Genomic DNA, 19,165 nt, shown 5'->3' on the forward strand with positions numbered 1-19,165 from the left:
TAAGTATTTATTAGCATAATATGAGAATTATTTTAAACATCTTAACATTTTTATAAATCATGTAAATAAAAAGACATATATGACAAATTAAATAATATTATATTATTACTAACTAAGTATATACTTATTTATGTACATATTTTGAAGTGTAATTAATTATAGAATAAATAAATCTTTAAAGCCTTGCTCCGGGACCTATTGGCCACAGCATATGATGTAAAGCTCGTCCGAATACATGTAGCGAATTTAGTGTCGATGCACGATAATTTTCGTCAACCACTACATGATATCCATGTTTGTGTAAACCCTTTTGTATCGCTATTTGCTTCGCTACTAATAGCAAGTGACCTGTAATGAGGAAAAAGCATAAGTACAACATTTTAAAAAGTAAGTAATTGAGTAAGTAGACCTAAGTACACGTATTCTTTTTTTTGCAAGTATCACAGACTCCTTCGTCACTGCTAGCTATGAGGATTCAGGACACGCAAAATGAATGTATAGTATAGGTACTTATGTGGACTGGGGCTAGGTTAATAATATATTAATAAATTCATAAAAAACATTAAATCAATGCATAAATTGCATAGAATACTATATACAACTCTCTTTTTCACTAGGTACTGGCGCTTATGATTTAAAATCAGGAAGTATATAACGTTTGTTTTGGTATTATATGATGGTAGGTAGGAACACAAATAAAATGAAGTAAAAAAAAATAAGTACTTAAGTATAAATAAATAAATAAATAAAAAAGGCCAACCTATATGTCTCCCTAGCACTTGTACTTAATTACATAAAAATGTATTCTTTGACACGAGTGGGTCCCCTCGTTCATGACGCGAAAATTGAAATTAAATTTCAAGACAATACGTTTACAGACGGGGCATTCCACGTGAAGCGGGCACGAAAAAAAACTCGATGTCTCAGATTTTCGTAATATTTGATTATGTTATACCTGTATATGTCCTCGATCCAGATACAAAATATTATTAAAGTGTAAAGCCTGGTAAGCGAGTTAAAGGACTTTGAAGTATTGACTGGCCGGCTGGTATACGCCACTTCGAATCCAATTATCAAGTTTTTAAATGTTACAATAAAATAAATAAAGCAATGAAATAAATACTTCATTTAATGAGCTTTTTATTGTATTTTTGAAATTGAAAAATGTTTTTTCTTTGAAAAAATATGTTTGAAAGTTTCAAACTTGAATTTCACAGAGTTGGCATATTTATATTTTTTATTTTTTTCTAAAAATAGCTCCTATTGTATAGATAATTCCTGCGAAGTTTCATAATGGGCTGAGAAGTAGTTTAGGAGCTAGACCGATTACAGTGCCGAAGCGCGGTGGTCGCCAGAAAGAGCGAAGTAGTAAAACTTTCAATTAAACTAAATACTTTCGATTAGACTATTTTATCATGTTTTGCATCGCTCTAACGATTCAATTACATCTGATTATAATATAAAAAAATATATTTATATTACTGACGGTGTACAACAACATTTGAAACTTGGCAAGGATAATCTATATACAATATTGGCTATTTTAGTAGAAAAACGTTATTATATAAATATGCCAACTTTGTGAAATACAAGTTTGAAACATTAAAATATATATGAATAATAATAATAAATAGTAGTAGTAATAATAAATATGAGTTTGTGGCATTGATGTTCTAGCCTATATGTATAAGCGGTCGGGTATCGTGAAGGCTTTTGTTTGATGCGTTATGTAAACTAGCCTGTGTCTCCAGGCGTTTTAGGTTACCACTGAGACCGTCAAATTGCCCTTCTGCCATGTGAAGTGGCACGAAAATGAAATTCTGCATCTTTACCACAATCCTGTTTGAAATATAACAAGTTAATACAATTAAGTAAATCTTTTTAAAATGTTGTTGTGCACCGTCAGTAATATAAATATATTTTTTTATATTATAATTAGATGTAATTGAATCGTTAGAGCGATGCAAAACATGATAAAATAGTCTAATCGAAAGTATTTAGTTTAATTGAAAGTTTTACTACTTCGCTCTTTCTGGCGACCGCCGCGCTTCGGCACTGTAATCGGTCTAGCTCCTAAACTACTTCTCAGCCCATTATGAAACTTCGCAGAGATTATCTATACAATAGTAGCTATTTTTAGAAAAAAAATAAAAATATGCCAACTTTGTGAAATTCAAGTTTAAAACTTTCAAACATATTTTTTTCAAAGAAAAAAAAACATTTTTCAATTTCCAAAAATACAATAAAAAAGCTCAATAAATTTATTTCATTGCTTTATTTATTTTATTGTAACATTTAAAAACTTGATAATTGGATTCGAAGTGGCGTGTACCAGCCGGCCAGTCAAAACTTAAAAGTCCTTTAACTCGCTTACCAGGCTTTATACTTTAATAATATTTTGTATCTGGATCGAGGACATATACAGGTATAACATAATCAAATATTACGAAAATCTGAGACATCGAGTTTTTTTTCGTGCCCGCTTCACGTGGAATGCCCCAGACGTAAATAACTAACAATGTACCAGTACTACATCTGACTTTACTTTTGAATTGAGCTTCTACTGATATCAATCTCGGTTTTAGTTTACCTAAGTAATCTATGATAAAAACTTTCCTAAGGTGTTAGTACCAAAGTTCGGCACTCTGTATTGTCTATTCGGTGCTGGAATAAGTAGAAATAGCAAGGTACCTGCAACTCGTAGGTCTAACGTTGCAAATATTGACATAAGTTGCTGGGTTTGGGTACATACCAAGTAATTTTTCATCATCCACGGTAGTTTCCGATAGCCTTGGTATGACTTTTTTTGGTACAACTAAGAAGTGTATGGGAGTTTGCATGTCTTCAATGTCTTCGTCAAATGCTACACACTGAAATGAGAAAAGAAAAATAAAATAATTATTATTTATACCTATCGATTTAACAAATCAAGCGTACCTATCTAATTGGTGAGTTAGAACCGCAGGTAGGTAAGTACCTATCTATAATTTATTGATATAAATGCTTGGGTATAAGTACTAAAACCCAAGTTTATTAATTGATGTGTTTATAAAGGCATGAGTCATAAACTTATACCGACGTGATTCTCTGTCCTATTATGTATTATAGTGGAATTAATAATTATTTATTCAGTGGCAGCTTTAACCAACGCGAAGCACCGAGCGGCAGATCTATCCGACGCCTTATTTACTTATTTGTATCCCTTGCCAGTGCCAGCGCGAGGCCCCGGTCAGGAGAAAAAGCAACTCCCCGATGTCAACAATTTTGTAGGTAAGATCCGATGGTTAATAGGGATGTGACATAAAGAAAACGTGTCCTGAATTGGACAACACGCGATGACCCTCGTCTCTGCGCGTGACGCCAGGCAGTTGCCCAGTCCTACCCCCTAAGGCGCCATTGTACTTATTGAGTCTTTAATCCAGAATTTGTAAAATTTAAGAACTGATTTAGAAAATAACTAGTCTTTAGTAGAAACATTGAGTTAAAACTTACGTTTTCATCTTCGTATAAACAGGTTTCCGGGATTTTTCTTTTATAGAAAAGTGAATTATTCTTATTACTAACTTCTACGGCCATGGTGTCGTACTGCTTCGGAAACTTGTATGATATTGATTGTTTTTCTTCACGAGTCAGAACATAACACTAATATGTGACTCATACGTGACTGGCTAAATATAAAATTATACGACTATGTGTAATCGCGACCGGTTCTGCTAGCGTTATAACAAATTTATTACAAATTATTAATTTATCTATCAATATCTATACTATTATAATATAAAGTTGGAGAGTTTGTTTGAACGCGCTGATGTCAGAGATATCGAAGAAGGCTAGATAGAGCCTATATAAAATCACGCTATGAGCAAAAGGATCGGAGCTCCAATGAAAAAAATATTATTTTAAGAGCTTCTGTTGCGTACCTACGCTGCGTAAACTGTTATAGTACGCACTAAATACTTATATATGACTGAATTGTACCTCGTAAATAGTTCCAAGAAATATATATCATAAAACTAAGTTCCGGCCACTTAGTTTGCATGTCTGAACGCGAAAAACTTAAAAACTACCCAACGGATTTCGATGAAATTTGGTGTGAAGATAGTTTAAGACCTTGGGGAGGACATATGCTACTTTCTACCCCAGGAAAATATTTAGCGGGACTTTCATCCCGGAGAAACTGATTCACGCGGGCGGAACCGCGAGGAAAAACTAATTTTATAATAACTGCGTAGATAACATCCAAGGCAGCGGACTAATCGCAGCGATATTGTGGAACATTTATCAACAAATTTTAGATACCTCCTATCAAATGGTTAATGTCATTATGAATAGGTAAAAAATTATGGTTATTAATCATTGCCTATGCGTCAATTTTGCATCATCACGCCATTTTGGTTTCTGTACTGATATTCAACACGCAGTTTAAGGTATGCATTAGGAATTAAAACATCTTCTCATACTATAAACTCTGGCCTCTTCCTTTCTCGCTCATTGGATATGTCAAGTAATTTTAGATATAACACCTTATTATTATGGTACTGATTAAAATGTTTACTGGCAATACGATCAGTCCATCGACAGGCAAGACTTTATACGTTTGGAGAACCCTATAATAAGTACATGATCAGAAAGATGTGGGAGACAATCCACCATACACACCCATAAAAGGTTTGCCCAAGCTTTGCCTATAACATATAATGCCTTTATCCCAGAAGGGGTAGGTAAAAGTGTAACCAGAGCACCAACTTTCCGCAATGTCTGATTCGCCGTATAAAGTTATAGGGAGCGAACCTATCGTTATATCGGCCACAAACTCCAGACACCGGGGTGATACTGAGCAGAAACCTAACACCATTTTGCCCGACTGACACTTTGTGATACTGACCTAGGACCTCAGAGCTGTGTTTTACTGCGAGTGCAATACTACTACGCCACCGAGGCAGTTTTGTCTATGGTGCTGAAATGAGGTCGCACAGAACAATCTGTTTTTATTGTTCTATGGTATTTTTAGCTATACAACAGCTGGTAACACTTTTGAAAGGAGAGTTTTTCTTTTTGTTATTTTTGCAATAAAATATTTTGTATTTTGTGTTAAAGTGACTCGTGGAGGATGACGCGTACTTTCGTTATTACGAAATTGTCTCCTAAATTTAGAGATTTGATTGTTTAAATATACCTAAATATTAATAATAAAGAAAAGTCGAACATAGTGGCTAGTTTATCATGTTTTTTCTAATTCGCTAACTTCGACCTGAGAAGGACGTATTGTCTCTCTCTTCCTTTTATGGAAGTTGTTTATTTTTGAATGTGTTTAATCATATTGAAACAAGCAAAAACAAAACCATTAATATATTAATTATTAAACAGGCTATATTACACGCAAATATTTATAATTTATATTTAGCAATATATACAATGCATCACAGTCTTTAACGGCTTTTGTGTAGAAAATAGTTTACACAGATACGTATTTGGAAGGGGGTGAGAAACTTTAGTCTATCAAAAGCATTTGAATATAAATATATATTTTTTAAATTCACTAATCCTTTTTAGGTGATGGACTTTATCATTACTGCCTTTAGTAGCGGGATCCCTAATATGATTTACGAAGAAATAAAACCGGATTGCAGTAAAACAATATGTAAAGTCATACATCATTGCTTTAAAATTGTGAACAATAACAAAATAATTACAAAGATTTTACACACATTTCCCACTTCTTCCTTCTAAATACGTATCTTCTAATTACAGAAATATGAACTTGGCATTTACATTCATAATCACGTGACATACAATCATAACGGACTGCAATGGCGTAACTATAGGGTGACATGACGGGCAAACTGTCACGGGGCCCGGATTTAAAGGGGCCCAAAATTTTGTAAAATTCACTTTAGGTTTTTGGTGTGTTTAGGACGTAAAAAAAAACTCGCTGTAAAAATCTATACAGGTATAGACTTTTATGGTAGGCCCAATTCGGTTAACTTCCCACGGGCCCTATACAGCATAGTTACGCCACTGATAGGCTGATTTTACAATAATTATCAGATAACAGTTATCTTTCCAATAAATTATAGCTTGACCGAAGACTGAACAAATAGTGAAACAATTCAACTATTTTATTCATGCAAACGTTTTGTTTTTTATTTTTCTTTAACTTATATCTGATGATTAAATCTATAATCAGCCCAAAACAATATTTTATATGATAATATTATTATTAATTATATAACATTCACCATTTGTTTTCTAATTTGAACTGATTTATTCACATCAAATATCTTCTCAATATAACTCTGAATAATTACACTGAGATTTTCGTCGAGTCAAGTTGATGACTATAAAATGTTACACTTACCGACTGTTCTCGCAACCTTATAACTTTAACATAATTACTATTTAGAATGGTGTCGCACAGTAGAAATAAAATTGATATTAATTAGATGACTAAAATTTACATTAACAATATTTTAAGACCCTTATTTCGAAATAATACATTTTAATAAAACAATTTCATACATGTAAGTAAATATATGACTCTCAAACCGACTGTACATTTAAATTGTTGTGTAAACAATAACGCAGCCAGTATTGTCCGTGCAGAATAGACCTCAAATATACATCCTAACAAAATATAATTATAATATGTATTTTAACAATATATTTATCATTGAAATATTTATCCAGACTGATAAAATTATTACTGGTGATAGTGGTATTTTACATGGTCCTTAAATATCAAAAACTGGCTTCAGTAGCAGGGTATATACAGTAAGTATACAGTATTGTCGCAATAGCCAACCTGTGCGATAGTCCAACCCTGCTATTTATCTACTACTAATGAGTATTTGGTGCTAGATGACAACTGGGTCCATAAATAGAGGCTTACAGTTACGATTCATCGATATATATTAGAATGTCACTATTTTAATTACATTTAATTTTATAACAACATATATGGCAGAGTCCGCCAACCGCGTCACTTACGTTTATCATACGAAATGTCGTGTTTTTAGAAATAACCATATATACATTATAATCAGAAAATTACATCAAGTTATTCTTGCTCGCAACTCCTACCCCGTAGAAGTCTTTTACAGGAATAAAAGGTCCATCATCCATTATACGGGAAGCAATATGTAAATATTTTAATCCAGAATTTAGTCTACTTCTGCGCCAAATTTCATCCAAATCCATTTTACAGTTTATTCTAATTTATATACAAAAATCTTCACAAACTGTCACAGTCATATTAGTAGGATAACAAAATAATTTATTTATAACAATAATTAGTTCATAGAGAAAGGGTTGTATAAAGAGCGATTATCAGGCATACATTGGCATACGACTTCTAGGTTGAAAGCTGGGTACGCCGATCCAAGACAATATAATTAAGTATGGTTCTTTCTCGCATGGAAGTGTTAATGGTTACTATTTGTCTTTACACCTTAAAGTGGAGATGTATATTTTTATTGTTTTTTTTTACCATTTATGCGTCAAGAATACAGGAAGCATTGGTCAATATAGTTGTATTTTCCCCTAATTTGGATTACATAATCATATAAACACATAAATGAAAAAAATAGAAGAATGCTATGTTTTCAAATAAAATCAAAATTATATTATTTACTGAAAATAGTTTTTATAATATACCCCTAAAAGATGTTGAGGATAGATGTGTCATATAAAATTTGAAGGGATCTCGAAAAAATGATATTAGCTTTGTATGACTTCATAGTAATTTTAATTTGACTCCTATTTTAACAACCTGATGACAACAAAGACGTATAATTTATACACACGCGCTGAAAATGTCTTTTTAGACTTGCACCGACGATAATATAATACTTCGTCACATGAACTCGGAATTGGGGAGAGCACAGAGCTCAACATAACCCAACGCAGAACAAATGGTTTTTGTGATGTTAGAAAACGTTTAGAGTTGCGCACACGCAGATTTTATACAATAAAATTTTAATTATTTTACATATTACATGTCATGCCGCCTGCGCAGATGTGATTCGGCTTATGGTAGCATGCGCCGCCCGGGCGGGCAGGGGGTCGCTAGCCCCACGCGGGGTCGTACTTGCTCCACTGGTAGTCGGGCGCGAGGTACACGCGCCGGCCGCGTATGAAGCACGTCACGATGCCGCGGTACGCTGTGCGGGGCACGCCACTCTGCGGACATACGGATTAAGTTTAGTACTTGAAAGTTAGGTTGATCAATTGAGAGTTGATTGATTTAGGGGTTTGAAATCATACCAAGAAAATGTACTAACAAGAAGTGATTACCTTCCAGATTCAGTCGTTATTTGATGGCGCTTTAACGGATAAAAAAAGTATTTCCAACGCCATTATAAGATTATTATCGCACTCAAAACATCTAAATAATACAAAGCAAAGAAACATTTGTAAGGTCCTCTGACCCTAAAATCGTCCATGAGGCCGAGTTTCTTGGCGGCTCGTTGGTAGGTCTTCGCGTTGGAGTAGGAGACCCTGATGGCGGTGCTGCTGCTGTCGGCGCCCAGCACCACGTCCTCCGCACTCATCTCCGGGAGAGAGTACACCGTAGACGTGAGAGCGTCGTCGTAGAAATCCTGCGGATGAAAATTTCAATATAATGAATAATAATATATTTTGTTATGTTGATAAAAACTAGTGGTCGTCCAGTTGTCGAAATTAAATCGTCGAATTTAATATATTTGTAAAACATATAGTATACATAAATTTTATTTTTCCGCTCTCCTTATTTATATGAACTTTAAGTATGTCAACTCTCCTCCTCCGTGTACGCAATGTGCTTAAAAAGGGGTGCAAGCATGCAAGCAAGAAGCCGCACGCAACGGAAGCTCTCAAAATTAATAAACACGTTTTTGCAACATTTTTCATTGATGCTCCGCACCTATTGGTCATAGCGTGATGTTATATAGCCTATAGCCATCCTCGATAAATGGGCTATCCATGGGCGCAGGGTGCAAGTAGGTGCACGTGCACGCCCCTGCCCAAAAAAAAACCACAAAAATTATGTCACTGAATAAATCTGCACCAATGGGAACCATTGACAACAGAGTTTTTTTATGATAAAGCATTTTTAAAAACCCGCGGAATTTATATTTTAAAAATAAACTTTATGATATGATGTATTATAGTGCGTACGTGCAGAGGCACCTCCCTAAAACTAATCTTGGGGGCGTCCATGGGGCTATCCAACATTAAAGAATTTTTCAATTTGAACTAGTGCTTCCCGAGATTACCGCGTTCAAACAAATAAACTTTTGAGCTTTATATAATAAGAATAATATTGCTTTCACAGAATTATGGAATATTACTTAAAATATCCTTGTAAATCAAAGTAATTTACAAATTCTATTTTATTTAACATATGATGGGGACGGCGCGTACGCAGTCCCCACTACCAAAAATTACGCGTCCGAGTTACCCACATTAGGGGTAATCGCAAGGGTCAACCCGTTCGCAGTGCAATGAACAGGCCTCGCCCTGGGGGAACCGCCTTCTTGATCACGGTGTCCCCTACGCCAGGTAAGTATGATTTCAGCAGCGTGCGTTCCGGTAGTCTACAAACGCCGGAGAATCTTGATAGCGCGATGTAAAATTTCCTGTGGCGCCATCTGTTGTGACGTATATAAATTTCCACAACTTAAGATACAAAGCGACATCTAGTCTATCTAAATGTTTTGTAAATTTACTGATAGGACAGGTCTACAATCACTTTAGCATGCTTATCGTTAGAGGTCGATATTAGTTATAGGTATAATTAATTTAATGACGAAAACTTTTTTATTTTGATTAATATTAATAATTATTATATTTTGTATTTTTGACAATTTCCGTTTATTTATTAAATAGTTTGTTAGATTTATGTCGTGTCAAAATATTTTTATGGAATATGATTACCCCAATGGACAAGTACCCCATTGATTCAGAATGTTGACAATATTAAAAAGATATTTTACCTTGAGCAAATAAGTCAGGTTAAGTTTAGTGAACTCTACGAATTCCGTGTTGAGCAGTATGTTGCGCAGGTGCATGTCGAAGAACAGGCCTTTACTCACGCCCACCTGATGAAAGACATGAATAAATTAAAACAAATAATTAATGTTTTTAACGCATTTACACGTACAGGGGGTATGAATGATTATTAAACCTATATTTTATAACAATTAAATAAAAAGAAAAAGTTTTATATTGCTTCACGGCTCGCAACATCTTTCTACATAATCTTAGACAAAAAAAACATAACAGATTAGAAAAAAACCTACAATCAATTATATTGAAAAACATGTTTATATTTTGTAATCTGCGCTTTGCCATTCTTTGTGAAATCCAATCATGGATTACACCAAAATTACTTACCTTTCCAAAAGAATAAGTTCTGGATATCTCCGGTCGAATGCAAGCCCTTCCTTGCGTATTCTCCGGATTCCTCAACCAGTCATCAAAGAATCTGAAAATTAAATAAAAGTACATTTAGGGGTAATTTTGACCCAATTAAAGGGCATGTATAGGCATGACAATGCGACCGATAAAGAAAACCCGTATAACATAAAGAGGTATGAATATATAAGTAAATACGAAGAATAAAAGGATATTCATTTAATGAACTAATGCTATGAGGCCTTATATGTATGAAATTCATTTGAATGACTTGAACCTGATATAAAAATAAATTGCCTAAAAAAATTTGCGTCAACACCATTTTATCTCTTACTGTCACAATAACTCACCCTGGTGGCCACTTGGGTTCCAGCTGACGCCACGTGTCCTGCCTGAGCAACCAACCTAGCCCCGGGAAGAAGTCTGTCCTGTGCAATAACTCCGGCCTGGACATGTCGATCACACCTTTCTTGCCGTTGTCATTCCATGCTGATATACACCTGAGAAATGAGACAATGTATGATAAAGCAATATTCATGTTATATATTATGGTAGAAATCATTTTTGGATTAAATATACTAAAATGGTAATTAGCTAAGTGAGTCATGTGATAGATGGTTGCTCCAGATAAACCGTTGTGCCTTGCTGATATCAAACGATATTATCTTATGTTACATCAGTTTTGTGTCAGATAATGTTGCTGTCCCAGTCAAGCTCATCCAATGATTCTTTAGGTCGCATTAACTATTCAATCTTATAGTAACTCGACAAAGTCGGTCGTGTATGGAATTTTATTACGTATAAACGTTCTGCTATACAAAATATTCTTATATGAAAGAAAGAAAGAAAGAAAAAAATTATTCGCACAATATATTGGGACGCACACAAACATTTATAAGAAGATACAAAAAAAAAATACATAGTGGGTTCGGGCAACGTGCATCCCATGATACTGCCGAAAAAGTACCAGTTCAGCACTAAATGCCGGGCAAGATGCCTGGTGCTTTCATCTGGAACCTTCACCTATATGCATAAGTTTGTCGCATTATAAACTCACGGGATGGTCCGTGCGACAATCGCAACATTTATATACTATAGATAACTGGAAATCATTCAACTCTACCTAGGTAAAAGATAATAGCTCATCAAGGTCTTATAATATATTTTTATTGATTTTTATAATTTTGTCAATTGTATAGATACCAAAATATATGTATACTTATATATTTTTATTGCGTGAAAAGTAAAAATTAACCGATTTGATGTCTGGTGGCAGGAGTTATTGATAAAGTTTTGGATTACACTTTTATCCATTTATTACATTATGTTTGTACTAAAAAATCACATTATTAAGGAGCAAAAACTTATTTAAAGGGTACGCATTTGCGCATACACTTTAAATATATACATACTATTGTAAAAATATACAATTCTACACTTGTCATATGCACGTACACTATGTTTTAGTGATTTATATATCATGTCAATTGAAGAAACGAGGGTTTATTACATTACAATCCGTACGTACCATTACTCCAACCTGATACATTTATATAAAAAATACAATATAAAAAAAAACATACCATAAACTAGAATCCTTGTAAAGAAGAGGATAAGTGCCAAGGAAATACTCGAAGAAATCAGGCGACACGTCCAAGTCATCTGCAAATTACACATTTTAAATATAATATTCCCCAATATGTAGTACACATAGGACATTTTTATAGGCTTGCATCCATTGCTTTATTAAGAGCGGTAATTAATACTTCTAATTATGTAAGTAGGCGAGGCTACTCGGAAAAGAGTCTGATATCTTACTTTGTACTAATATTAGAAATGAGTAGTTTGTGAAAATATTAAAATGTTAGAACGTTAGCACGTTTATTGGAAGAAAACTCAAACACGGGTGAACCATTTGGGATGAAATTCGGAACCCGGATAGACGTTATCCGAAATTGACACGTCATATACTTTTAGTCCCAGAAATTTGCTCCCATAGGAAAAAGTGTAATAGGTAGCATAGATATTTTAAAAAGGGGGCGCTGGCGTACTACGAATGGCATTATACATTGGTACAGAGATATAGGAACTTTTGTTTGTCAAGAAAGACATATCATACGGGCGAAGCCGCGAGTAGCACCTCGTATTTTTATATTAAAAACAAATATTAGTTATGATCAAGGGTCTATGCGAAGGCGAAACATCTATGTCCTTTACATTCCTGGGTTATGATAGCGGTGCTGACACTATGTTATACAATGTCAGCACCACTATCACAGGGGCGTAGTTACCGCGATATCAGCCGTATCAGTGATATGTGGCCCCCGAACTTTGGGGCTCGTCTTGGCTCATACCTACATTAAACTACATATTTATATATATGACAAGCTACACTACTGATTGTGTATAACGCTGCAGCAGTAGTAGTAGATCTATTACCAGTTATCCTAAACGTTCCCTTTTGACAAAATTTGAAGAGTAGTACCTAATATAGAGACCAATTTAAAATTTTGACTGCTAAAATTTTATGTTACAACTTGATCTTTATGATACAAGTTCTTCTTACAACACAACTTCTTATTTTCACTTCTTACAACTCTCTGCAACTTCTTAGATACTTTAAATACTTACATGACATAAATTGTCACCATTGTTTATACTCTTTAGTTCATTGAGTAGAAATGAAAAAATGATAATGACTGCCTCGCTGGCGTGGATGTGTTACGGTACGGAATGTAATGCTGAGGTCTTGGGTTCGTTCACCGGGCTGGGAAAAGTGATATTGGGTTTTCTACTCAGTAGGCCGGAGTCTGCAATTTATGGCCGATATGGCAACAGACTCGCCCCCTATCACATCATCAATATCGACTTATTTTCTTGTGGTTCCCTCACTCACCCTCAACAATGATGACCGCCTCGTGGCCCAGCGTTTTGAACACATAGTTGAGCGCGAACTTATAATGGCGCGCTATCTTGAAGTACCCTTTATACTTGACCTCTGACCTGTGCAGCGGTATCTCTGAGAGGTCAGGTTGGCGGACCACCGATATCGAAGAGTCCGCATCAGTGAAACTTTTGATGACTTGGTAGGTGGCGTTATGGCCGCAGTCCTAAAAGTGTTACAAAATTTGTAAAATTACATTCTTATTATGGATAAAGATTTGGTTTTTCTGTAAATCTTTTCCAACATAGCTTAAGGTTTATCAATTTTATGCAAAACTTTGGCCATACGACAATCATATCATATCATTTGCCAAAACGGGCTGTTATCGCTTTGGAAATTACGTGCCATAAGATTTATCTTACTTAAGAACATATTATCCATTATTTCCATAATTCGTATAATCGGTTAACAAACTGCTACGTGCGATGTTATTAAAAAGATTACATCAAGAAACAATCGCTTTTACCGCGGCAACATTTTATTGGCGCCCGATAACTCACACGATTTTAAACATTATTGACCTAGATTTCTTCACGTTCAATGCTCACAATCAGTAGTAGAAATGATTGTACTGATTGCCTTTCTTCGCATATTTTTTTATGAATTACACACTGGACATGATTAGCCAACACGAGGTGGGTAGCACATACGTACTACATAGGTTGTTGGGCATCTTGGAGCACCATAAAAAGTTTGAGAATCGCTACGCATACGCAATTTGCAACGATTTTTGAAATGGCTGTCTGTTAATTGAATAAAACATTATATAGGCTCTGTATTTTATCATTATAAGGCCCATAACAAGCTACCTATGCCGTAGGCTTGCACCTAACGTAAAATCGGGTCTAGGTGTCAAATCCATTCGTTTTAAATAATTTAATCTCAGATCTTACTTGGCTAACGATGATCGGGAATGTCTCTTTGTTGGGTCGGAACTTGACCAGGTTGTCGAGACACCGCTTCACAGTCACTCTGTCGCATGCGATCACCAGTACGGGCAAAATCGGGTTGGGGTTCACTGAAAAATTAAATTACACTTTAAATTCCTTAGTAAATAATCTTTGTCATATTTAGAGATCGCATAATTTATATTAATACTTCAATTGATACATATACAATAGCTTTTATTCTTAGCTCTAGACAAGTAAAAGTTGTTTCGTAGAATAATAATATTCGAAGAAAAGTTTATATATTGGGGACTGTCTACCATTTTATTTTTTATTTTTTTAAGATTCCTTTTAGTTGTTCCAGGGATTACCGTATAATATAAACATGGTTAAAAACTGTACCACTTTCTAAAATATAAGTATATATGAATATATCAAATATAACGCATAGTAACATAATAGTGTTTATTGTAACAAATGAGACCTACTGCCTTCACAAAGCCCGCACATATTATCTTTGAGGTAATGACAATGGTAACAACTCATAGCAATGTAAACCACTAACAAAGCTAGTCATTCGTGTATATGTGTATGTAATATGTATACTCTCTACATTATGTAGAGCTTGGTCAAAATAATCACGCAGTTAAGTATTCCACGCAACTGTTCAGCGGTGTTCCAATAATACCAATTTCTGCATGCAAGGCGCAACTTGCATACAACGCAAATTTCAATGTTTACTTTACTATTATCAAATTATGACGGAATGGAATGAAATAATATGACCTACATCAGGGGAAAACCTATCTACTAATCCGTAATGGTAATAATGATAAAACCAGACAAGTTTTGTCAGTTCACAACAAGGCGATAAGAGCCGTTAGCCGTAACGTGATCGGTGAGGCATCTGGCGACTGGCGCGAACCGATGACACGGTGCTAAACACACGACCGCACATAGTTTGCTGTATTTATTATGCGGTTCATGCAAAGTCTGTCGTGTTTGACCATTAGCGAGGTTTGATGACCTGAATTCCTAGATCCTTTGAAGTTACCGCTAAACGGCACATAGCTAGGAATAACGTCCTCATTGGTACTGAGATGACATTAGAGCCAAGTTTATTAAAATGTGACGTATGTAACGCATAAATATGGTGTAACGTAGAAGACGTTACACCATATTTTAATACTTTTTGAGCATGTTCACTAATAAAAAAGGAATAAACTTAACTCTAAATTAAATGTGCGGTAAGAATATTTGGTTCCGCAGATGACACAAAGTTGTTTACTTGGCATGACTGAATTTCGATATCGATAAACTATACTTTCATTAAAAAGTATAGTTTATCGAGACTACATCAAACAAAATTCCTCAAAGTTACACATATATAGAAGATGGTCTAAACATTGCGTCAATGCTTATGCATCGGAAAAGCAATCACAAAACAACACGTGTCGTACGCAATTACAATACCCAAAGATAAGATATTTACATAATTGTTAACAATGTTAGTATATTTATGTCATGAATTCTCAAACTTTTCTCAATCTACATGATTATTCATTCAACAGCCGACCTGAAAGAAAAATGATAAGAATATATCTATTATTTTATTCAGATGTAGTAATGGACCTCTCATTTCTTATTAGCCTTTTATTAAAGATAATCTTGAGTTAGATATCCGGTCTGATTCAATCAAGAAATGTACTGGTTGATGGTTCATAATATATTTGTAAATTTTTATGCTAAGGTGGTTTGGGCATTTGGAGAGGATGGATGATAGGAGTCTGACAAAAAGGGTATATAAAGCGAATGTGGATGGAAGGGCCGGTAGGGGTCGACTGCAACGAACCTTCGAATGTCAGATATCTGATATTCTTAGTAAAGGCTAGGTCAAAAGTACATGTGAACTGGCGAGAGTGCATACAAAGATTGATAAAAGTGGGAGCGCAAGATGAATGGCAGAATCATGCAAAGTGACAATCCACAGTCTCTGCCTACCCCTATGGAATAGAGGTGTAATGCTATGTATGTAAATTTTATCCACCTTATCTCAGGTCAACCTGAGTTCCTGTTTTAACATATTGGATTAATTAATCTGATTTTATCATAGCAAATTGTCTTTTTTGTGATTAAGATAAGGAATTATCTACAATACAAATACAAGGGCACACTATTGGACAATGACTATATCAACTAATTTAGCAAAATTTATATAACTGACAGGAAATATTTTTTAATTAATCTTCAATGTTGTATACACCTGTAAAGGCATTTCATACTGTAAAAAATCCTATATATTTAAATATCGTTATATTGTATTGTGACATGTCGTTGGTGTAACTAGTAAATAAATAAAATAAATAAATAAATATGTTTTTGTATGAATGAACAAGTATTGTTAGGTTGAATTTTTTAATAATATCCGAACATTTAGACACTTGAGATATATTCAATCTTATATCAACTGTGTATATAAAATACAAAAAAATTTAACTACTTTAAGTCAACTAAGTATATTACAATTTACAATTAATTGCATTATTATTTTCAGAAAGTTTCTATGTATCTATCAATTAATCAAGAACAGTAGTTTAAAATTGGGGTAAACGCACAAAATTTGAAAACCATACTTTCAAATAATGAGCAAGTTCAACACACTTTATTGTTTACTCAGTAACATAACATGAGCTGTATCTAATGTATATATTAACTAGTATTGTCTGAGATTATTTTAAAGTCATAATAAGCTGGATTAGCACTCATGCTTTGAATATTCCATATTAGATTACTCTGCTGCAATGTTGTATTGAAGGCTTTATTATATGTATTTAGTATTTACGATATCGAATATTTATTTAACCAGTATGTGTATTACTTAATACAGGGAGTTTTAAAAGGAATAACAAAAATTGTGACACATTTAAACCTGAAAAAAAATGTACATTGTATTTATTGCTCTACTTTTAAATTTTCCTGCTATATTGACTGTACTACAGTAATATAAATTTTCTGGGATATTACTTATTCATAATGGTACATATTATTGCTTACACCAATAATATTTTAATTAAGTTAGAACTATATTTTATTTAAATATTAATATGAATTTCTTATTTCTGCCCTATTTTACTACACAGATAGTCTTTTTATGTATCTTTTTGCATCAGTTTTACAAAGATTCATCAAATGGTTAAATGTATGATTTTTGGCTTAAAAGCAACACTAAAACTGCACTCAATAAAAAAAAAACGGCTGGGCATTTAAATAAAACAGAATTATTATTATTATTGTTTTGTGAATTATTGTATTATGATTGTCATGATATAAAATTAGTTTTGTTTGAATTACTGCAGACTTCCTAGATAATTTGTAAATTAAAAAAAATCTGAGCAGACTAGGTTGGATAGCAGCCATATATGGCTTAATTCAAAGTTGCATGCAAAAGCACTCACTGTATACCTTTCTGAGATAAAAGGCAATATATTATATGTCAGGAAATAGTCTATTTATGTGCATAATTTTATATTCAGAAGATTATTTATTTATTGAATTATTGAAAATCTTAGATTATGACATTTGTTTCATATTATAACAAAACAGTTCATAGATTACAGATTTTATGACAAAATCTGAAATACATTTAAAATAATAGTAAGTTTTGCACACAGGCATGATAGAAACTTACTTTTAACAACTTCTATATTGTCCACATCATCCTCTTTGGCAAGTTCAGTCTTCTTTAAATGCTTCTTCACTTTCTCTAACAGTAAATTGCTATCTTCCACTTGTTCATCTAATTTTTTTTGGAGTCTATTGATTCTATTTTCAAATTCATTCACATGGTTTCTGCCCAAGGCCGACCTTGGAACGTCTATTATAGAGGAGAAGGAAACTAGGAACCACAGTAAAATGCAGACACCACCGGCAAAAAGCAATTTTCGTATATTCACGCGCATTTTTATTAATATTAGTTTATTAGCGGTTAATTAAAAAAAATTACATTCATAACCGAACCACGTATGTTATAACTCACGACTGGAAAAGGTAATTATTATAAAGTAAACACGGTGAAATAATTGTTTCAAAAGAAAACATTATCAAATTTAAAATTATGAGATGAAAAATCACAGAAAAGGTCTCCAGATCACTGTGCAATGCATATACACGTGGAAAGTAACGTTCTAAAAAATTGTAATTTGTCGTAAAATTGGATGTTAAAGTACTAAAACAGGTATAAAAATATTTTTTATGTTGTACAAATCACAACAAACATCCCTAGGACAAATGGACACGTCAACTGTCAAATGTCAAATAAGTAATGACGGTCGACTGAAATGTGACCAACGTGAAATTAAAAAAATATACCCTTAACTGTGATAATGGACCAATAATTATAGTAAAAATAATTGAATAAAAACATTTACATATAATGTTACCAATTAAATACTTTACCGGGGACGGAAATGCGATACATATTTGCTGGAAGAATGAGATTTAATATACCGCCTCTTTACTTTTATAAAGTTATAAATTTGCAGCATAAATCCGCCTAATCAGTTTTTTTTATTAACTAGTTTTTGCTCGGGGTGAAAAAGTATTTCCGAGATAAAAGTCCCGCTATATATTTCCTGGGATAGAAATTAGGCTATATCTAGGGATGCCACCTTTTTTGAGCAAATAAAGTAATCGGTAAATTGAATCTAGAAAGAAAAGTATGGTGTCAAAATAAAGTACAAATGATATCTTCTTTATTATTTTGCTTATAAACATATATTATATTTGGAAACTTTTAACAAATAAAATTAATATTTCAAATTTAAATACGATTTTTTTTTCGTCTCGTAATTTAATATTCTACACCACAAAATTTAAAATTTAATACATACAATTAAAAAAAATATACCATCAGGCTTATAAAATACTTGGTGCCATTTAG

At 33.6% G+C, this 19,165-nt stretch overlaps 2 protein-coding genes and 1 non-coding gene across 3 annotated transcripts; all 3 read right to left on the reverse strand.

Annotated features, from left to right (window-relative positions):
- Positions 1 to 80: 80 nt before the first annotated feature.
- Positions 81 to 3,736, reverse strand: LOC115441587 (histidine triad nucleotide-binding protein 2, mitochondrial). The gene is made up of 3 exons (XM_030166433.2): positions 3,493 to 3,736; positions 2,753 to 2,870; positions 81 to 348 (listed from the first exon to the last, which is right to left on the reverse strand). The coding sequence occupies exons 1-3, from the start codon at positions 3,574 to 3,576 to the stop codon at positions 176 to 178; spliced, it is 375 nt and encodes a 124-aa protein (XP_030022293.2). The 5' UTR covers positions 3,577 to 3,736; the 3' UTR covers positions 81 to 175.
- Positions 3,737 to 5,334: 1,598 nt separating this feature from the next.
- On the reverse strand, positions 5,335 to 18,542 carry LOC115441585 (alpha-1,3-mannosyl-glycoprotein 2-beta-N-acetylglucosaminyltransferase). Its single transcript, XM_030166431.2, has 9 exons — positions 17,915 to 18,542; positions 14,233 to 14,357; positions 13,292 to 13,505; positions 11,979 to 12,057; positions 10,746 to 10,895; positions 10,375 to 10,465; positions 9,975 to 10,079; positions 8,427 to 8,597; positions 5,335 to 8,178 (listed from the first exon to the last, which is right to left on the reverse strand). The coding sequence occupies exons 1-9, from the start codon at positions 18,183 to 18,185 to the stop codon at positions 8,065 to 8,067; spliced, it is 1,320 nt and encodes a 439-aa protein (XP_030022291.2). The 5' UTR covers positions 18,186 to 18,542; the 3' UTR covers positions 5,335 to 8,064.
- On the reverse strand, positions 9,386 to 9,548 carry LOC115441667. Its single transcript, XR_003938487.2, has one exon. It is a non-coding gene; the product is annotated as a U1 spliceosomal RNA (small nuclear RNA).
- Positions 18,543 to 19,165: the final 623 nt, after the last annotated feature.

The sequence above is a fragment of the Manduca sexta genome, chromosome 18, assembly GCF_014839805.1.
Source record: "Manduca sexta isolate Smith_Timp_Sample1 chromosome 18, JHU_Msex_v1.0, whole genome shotgun sequence".
In the NCBI taxonomy this organism is placed as follows: Eukaryota; Metazoa; Arthropoda; class Insecta; order Lepidoptera; family Sphingidae; genus Manduca; species Manduca sexta.

What these genes read in the sequence shown, in the direction of transcription:
- LOC115441587 (XM_030166433.2), bottom strand. Translation starts at nt 3,576, where the DNA reads ATGGCCGTAGAAGTTAGTAATAAGAATAATTCACTTTTCTATAAAAGA. An exon ending in GTTTATACGAAGATGAAAAC is followed by an intron (nt 2,871 to 3,492) that starts GTAAGTTTTAAC and finishes TTCTCATTTCAG; the next exon opens with TGTGTAGCATTTGACGAAGA. An exon ending in GGATGATGAAAAATTACTTG is followed by an intron (nt 349 to 2,752) that starts GTATGTACCCAA and finishes TCCTCATTACAG; the next exon opens with GTCACTTGCTATTAGTAGCG.
- LOC115441585 (XM_030166431.2), bottom strand. Translation starts at nt 18,185, where the DNA reads ATGCGCGTGAATATACGAAAATTGCTTTTTGCCGGTGGTGTCTGCATT. An exon ending in GAACCCAAGTGGCCACCAGG is followed by an intron (nt 10,466 to 10,745) that starts GTGAGTTATTGT and finishes TTTAATTTTCAG; the next exon opens with ATTCTTTGATGACTGGTTGA. An exon ending in GCCTCATGGACGATTTTAGG is followed by an intron (nt 8,179 to 8,426) that starts GTCAGAGGACCT and finishes GTATGTCCGCAG; the next exon opens with AGTGGCGTGCCCCGCACAGC.